We start from the raw sequence: 6,714 nt of genomic DNA on the forward strand, positions 1-6,714 counted from the left end.
ACAATCTGACATTTGTTCCTATTTGAATAGTGAGTCCTGAACTGATGATTTCTTATCCAACTCTGATGTAAAGATGTGTAAATAATAGGGCTGGTGTTGACAAGGCTGTTGTCGACAATATTGACGACAAAGCAATTTTCCAGCTTGTCGACAAGCAAGGATATATTGTTGACAAAAATTAATCATTAAAAAAATTAGAGAAATGCTCAAGATATGCCTAACATCGCTATTATTTGCCATGAAATAACTGTGTCAGTCTTCTATTTCATTTGTAAGTGGTGTAGATTATCTTTCCATTATAAATTCCAATATTCTGATGATGCATAATTGCATAATATGGTGTATATGGTAATATTTTGATAAAAAACCCCGCATGATATGGTAGCGAACTTAATATTTTGACTTAAATGATGTATTGTTTTGTCGACAACTTGTCGACAATGTAAATTCTACTAGACAACAGCCCTAGTATATAATGGTACTTATTTATTCTAAAGTAAGAAAAACAAAAGGAAACATTCTTATTCAGTCGGTGTGACGTATAAAGAATCCACATAATTTGATTGGTTTTCAGCTGCATAATATGAGATGATGTTAGACAGTAACATCCCCAACTTGATATTTTACTTGCCCTACCCTTTGCACACATTTTTTCACCATAAATCTTGCAAAGTTACGATACTGTAGTCATCAGACAAGACGTAGAATGCAGTGTGGGTATTTCTTTTTGATGGGCACCTTATAGAGATATCAGTTTGTATAATTATATTCATATCTGTCATTATAAATCTAGTTGCCCACTGCCTTAACATGTCAGTGCTTTTTGGTTGCCCGATGTCAAATTTTTATTGTCCCTGGCTGCTAGCAATACAGGGAATACTGCTAGGCCTGATCTATATAGTGATGATTTAAAATTGGTCAAATTTCAAAAACTCCACAATATTTAGCATTTCATTTTCTGGGTAAAACAATGTTGAGTAAAAAGTTCTATGTTGTCCATTGATGTATTTATTCTTCTATCATACCATCAGATGACACAGCCAGCTTACTTCAGTACGAGTATTGTATCAAGTTGTTCCTACGAGATGACAGTGGCACAATACCAGTGGTTGTCAAGAGCAAACATGCTGTAAGTACATCCACAAGATTGCTACAAATGTGCAGGGACATGTTTCTGGGGAAAATGTCATATACATGTACTGTTACATTTGGTACAGATTTATAGCTATGGGTCTCCTCTATCCAGTGATACCAATATACGTATACAAACATTAATTCTAAATCTTGTGATTGCCCACATAATGTTGTTATTACATCATAATGTGGGCATGCCCTTACAAAATTATAGGAAATTATGGCTATGCACAAAAGTATAGGCAAACTGATGAACATAATATGCATGCAATTGGCGAACATACGATTTTCACAGCATTTTCTCCTACATATGACAGGAAATAAATATTTCAACCAACAAGAAGTCAATATCTCTTGCAATAATTTTACATGGATTTTACTGTATGTAGAAACCTATGGTGGGCCTCACCAACCCCCCATGATAATTTTTGATGGTCGAACCTACCCCGGTCCCCGGGTAAGGTGCTTGGGTCAACATTTTATCACTGAACTAAGCACAAAAAAGATGGATCTACGATTAGCTAAGTCCTTTTATCGTAAATATACACATTTTTATGCCGGATGAAAAACATTGGGGGTGTTTCATGCCCTTAGTAGGGCTAGGGTTAAAACATGATTGATTACCTTCTCCAGTGTCCCAATCCCCTCTTCTCTTCCACATCTTAGGGGATAAATGTTGTTAGTTTTCAAAGTGTAAAGTACCTTCTTCAACTGGCCCTCCTTTCCACTAGTTGTGTGTGATCACTCCATCTTGTTAGTAGAATCACACAATCTATAGGCCTACATCTCTTGATGTGTGAGTTTTCTTGATTCATATATCAAAAATGGTAGTTCACGTTTCATTGAACATTGTTCAGAGTTTTCCTTTAAATTTTTTTGTTAGTTTTAATTGTCCCATGTGATACAAATGTTGATCAAAATTCCAAAAATTTGAAAATTAGATGGCCAAGGTTTTAAAACTGGCCCATGTGATACAAATGTTGGTGATCAAATTTCCAAAAATTTGAATATTAGATGCCCATGGTTGTAAAATTGGGAAACAAAACAGTGTGTTAGACCAAAAAAGGTGTCTCCGAATAAAGTTGAAAATCAGCAAAGCAGTTGGCATTGTTTTTTTTACAAAATGTGAGCGAGCAATGTGCTAATTTTTTATCCTTTCCTCTGTCAACTAAAACCAAGCAACCAAACAAAAAATAATCCTCTAAACCAAAACATGTAAAAAAAAACCCTGAATGTGCAAAAATCTACGACTGAGACAAACCCCATTTTTTGCATTATGTATACTTAAATTAAAATTGACATTCAAGATATCTTAGACTGATTTTTAGAGTGGTTCCAGCCAAAAAATACGAGACTGGGATGTTGATTTGATCACTTATCTATTTATGTTTATTTGTTCCTTTTAATTGCAGGAGACTTTCTTCGAAGACATACCTCCAGTGAATCTCCATGACAACGTAGAGAGTAAACTAAACTTGGAGGAGTACATGCGTAAACTTTGTCCATATCCCCTTGAGCAGCCATCAATGTCACCTAATGAAACGGACAATTCTCATCCGTGGCTAGATGCATGCATCATGTCATATCCAGGTCAGGTCAGAGGTCAGCACATGTACAAGTACCATTTGTTTCATACAGCATTAGCACTGGATGTGGAGTGAAATGCTTGTAGCAACTTTAAGAGGAAGTGTGCTACTGTGTTTGCATGATGTGCAATCACTACACTAACTTGCATCTAGCGAAGACGTTTTTTTATTGCATGGACACTATAAACCCACAAGTGAGGTTTTGGTTGTTGGCTTGAATCACATCATAAGCTATGAACCATGGACACCTCATTTTGCTAAAAATTGCTAAGCAAGTCACATAGTATTGTACGATCCTGGTGTGACCTTGTTGTTTTTACATGATAAACAGGGTGTTGGCCAGTGCTGTTCTTCTGTCCTATCAACTGAGGTGGTGTTGCATCAAGAAGCATTGGAGAGGGGTGATGCATGTGCACCCTTTGGAAGTGAAAAATTTAAAACTCTTTAAAATATCTGAAATACAGCTGGTGCTCTCTCATTCTGGTGCTGTGCCTCCCTCTTGTAACAATTTGAAATCAACCAGGCTCAGTGTGCCCCAATGGCAGCAACTTGAATGGAGTGACCCGGTTGAACATGAGCTTTGACCAGGAAGTTGCCATCCATGTATCTGTATTTTATGTTCTTGTGCCTTCCAGTTGGGCCAAAATAAGTTGTTGTGTTGCCCTCAAGTGGGATCAATGGGAATGTTGGGTCGGTTGGTGGATTTTTTTTTATCTTCAGTTTTGAAAAATCCCCACAAATATTAAATAATGCTGCTTTCATTAGGGACATTTGTCAATTTTGACTACTGGATCAGGCCTTGCCGTTTGAGGCGAGCGATCTCGCCACTGCTCGCCCAAACTCAATTTCTAGCGAGCGATTTTCAACTCGCCAAAGACACCGTGACTAAATATCACTCGCTGCGAATCGCCCAAAATTGAATCCAATATCAATTTACATGCAAGTTTCAGTACTTCAGTGTATCCTGTATCCGATCTACCGTAATAAGTTAGCCTTAAACCTGGATACGAAAGAAAGGTTTTGAAGCTTTGTGAACAAGTGTGTAATATTGTTTCATATTAGTATATGAATGATTTTTCAGACCTAGCGAGTGATTTGATTAAAATGAAGAGAGTGATTCGACCACTCGCCTCGCCCTTAAAATCTAGACGACATGGCCTGCTGGATGCTTGTTATATATAATCAGTTAAAGACTAATCTTTCAATTCAAATATTAATTTAAAAACATTGATTTTTTACATATGTGTAAAAATCGTTATTAAAAAAAAATGCGACACTGATTTTTCAGGATTTATGGCTGGTCGTTGAGGGCAACACGACAATTGTTTTTGCCTTATTTTCATACAGTTATTTTCCTTACAGTTACAAAAGAATTCTGAACTATATAGTCATCCTCGATATATTTATTTATGATTTATACAGCATGTAACTTTTACAATATATATAACTCATACAAAGATTCTTATCATTTGATTGGTCAATTACTATTGAATATTTTTGCTATTTATAGAAAAAGACTATTGCACTCTGCACCAGTGCAATAGTCCATTTTCCATTGCACTCACACACGCAGGTACCATGGCAATGCTGACAAGCGCGAGCGTATATCGCACAAAGCCGTGTTGAATGGAACAGTCCATATTTCACCTCATGAAAATTTTGCAAAGCCTTGTTGAACGGAACAGTCTATATTTCACCTCATAAAAATTTTCTTACCATTGTACTCATAAACATTCAATATTTGTATAATATGATGCAATTAAGCAAAAGGAGTGGGATAGTGAAACCAAATTTTTAGCCACATCCACAATATGCATTGGAAACTACAAAGTATAATAGATACAGTGCTGTTATTTTCCACAAATACAGTGTAACCAGAATGGAAGTAATTAATATTAACACAGGCGTGTGCATCCTTTTTATGGTGTGTTTTCCTTTTCATGGTGGCCAACCTTGATTCATATTATCATACTGTTATATTAAAGGCCTAGTCAGTGATTCCAGTGAAAGTGTAACAAAAATTAAAACTTATGTATAAATTGCTTAAAAATGAAGAGTAAATAATTGAAATTGGTATTTCTGAAATGAAAAAAATTGACAAAATTAAGGAAAATAGCAGTATTGACAAACCTGAAGCCCCCATTTAAATACATGTAGCTATGTAGTGATATTACAGTTTCATGTAATCAATGTCCTATTTTGTTTTTAGGGGGGTCCCAAATTTACAAAATGTCAGCATCAATAAAATTGCAACCCCCCTATTTTGGCAACAAAAAATTTATGACCCCCACCACTGATACACCTTACCCCAGGCTAAAATTGTATTGAATTCAGTCTTTTTGAATAAAATAAACACACTATCTGTGGTCATCATATGACCCCCGGTATAATGGACCCCCCCTTCCGAAGAAAATGATAGCCCCTTAATACACAGGTTTCTGACTTAATCAACAAGCAGGCTATGTTAGCACATCTATGCTACTAACAAGATGCAAAAAACTGCATTTTGATGATTTTCTGAATGAGCAAATTGGTGAACAGGCAAGGGCTTAGGCAGCCAGCCGTGTAGGGAGTGTTTTACACACCCAAATTTGTGAATACTCACCCAGTTTTTGCCCACATGGCCTATATTTTGTACACAAATCTTAAATTTACACACCCAGTTTTTTGAATTTACACACCCAAACCTTTGAATCCTGCCTAAGACCCTGTGAACAGGTCTATAATTGTTTGAAGTCAAGGTGTTCTGCATAATAGAGTAAAGGACCACATGTTGTCCACCAGGCATGGATTCACTGCTTGGCCTCTCATGCTCTAACACATTGTTGGCCTCAAACTTCAAAGTAAATTGATACATATTGAATTTACTGAGATGGTAGACCCAAGGAGTACTGACTCAGAATTGCCTTGTGTGTGTCTGTATAAAGCATGGAGAGCAAAGCCAGAAATCAGACAATGATTTAGCTTGTAAGCTTGAGGGTTACAAAAGTCTGTGCACATAGTACTTAGGGCACATTAAATGGCCAGAATGCAAACAAGCAGTCACCATCAATTGAAGTGTACCGGATGCATGGAGAAATAATGCGGAGGTACACTATTTTGCCCTGCATGAGCAACACACAAACATGCTGGAGTCGGTAATTCTTTGGGTCAACTCTCTCCAATTAAATTGCAGTACTGGCAAAGCTATCATCTGTGCAGCTTTATGTATACCTAATATCTGGAATACATAGCAATGTTTTATATGAAAGTGTGGCAACTGTGCAGATAGCTTCATAAACGGATTTAATTATAACCACAAGTCAAGACTAGGAGCGTCCCAACCGTCTGTCATGTTTGCTTCTTTGTGTATTTGCGTGTTGATCATGTAGGATCAACTATTATATCATTCATATATAAATTCTAGACAGTTCATTGGTTGATTGCCAATTATCATTTTTACCATCAGCCTCCCTGTGTGATAGTTTTTACCGGCACAGTGCTGCGCTGTACTTGTAGCGATTTAGTTATTGGGAAGTTTTTAAATCAAAATTTGGAAAAAAAAAAAGCGATGAAAACAGCAGTATTGACAAATGTGAAGCCCCATTCAAATATGCGTAGCTAATTTCTCTACTAAGTAGAGAAATTTCACTTTCATGCAAAATATCCTATTTTGTCTTTAATACACAGTTTTTGGCTTCACCACTTGCAGGCTATATTAGCACATCTATGCTACTATTAAAGAAAGGTGCAAAAAACTGAATATTTATGATTTTTATGATTTTCTGAAAGAGCAAATTACTGAATAGGCCTTTATTATATAAACTTGTAGATTTTACTTCAAATCCATATACCCCCTATAAAAGGCAAGACCATAATCTTTCACACCAGGGTGTATACTTCAAATTGAGTTCATTCAGGTATCTCAATTTGAAATACATACTCCTTGTGTGAAAGATTAAGATGGAAAAGTCAAACGTTGTCTGTGATTTTGTGCTGGTTTTTACATCAATTT

The 6,714-nt window shown here is 36.2% G+C and overlaps 1 protein-coding gene across 1 annotated transcript in view; it reads left to right on the forward strand.

The window, feature by feature from the left end:
- Nucleotides 1-6,445, forward strand: part of LOC140171262 (uncharacterized) — a 33,109-nt gene extending 26,664 nt beyond the window's left edge. Inside the window, exons 20-21 of the mRNA XM_072194492.1 lie at nucleotides 1,032-1,129; nucleotides 2,547-6,445. Of these exons, the coding sequence (XP_072050593.1) occupies nucleotides 1,032-1,129; nucleotides 2,547-2,795 (347 nt within the window). The 3' untranslated portion in view covers nucleotides 2,796-6,445. The remainder of the gene's footprint in view (nucleotides 1-1,031; nucleotides 1,130-2,546) is intronic.
- The last annotated feature ends 269 nt before the right edge of the window (nucleotides 6,446-6,714 follow it).

The sequence above is a fragment of the Amphiura filiformis genome, chromosome 15, assembly GCF_039555335.1.
Source record: "Amphiura filiformis chromosome 15, Afil_fr2py, whole genome shotgun sequence".
Taxonomy (NCBI): Eukaryota; Metazoa; Echinodermata; class Ophiuroidea; order Amphilepidida; family Amphiuridae; genus Amphiura; species Amphiura filiformis.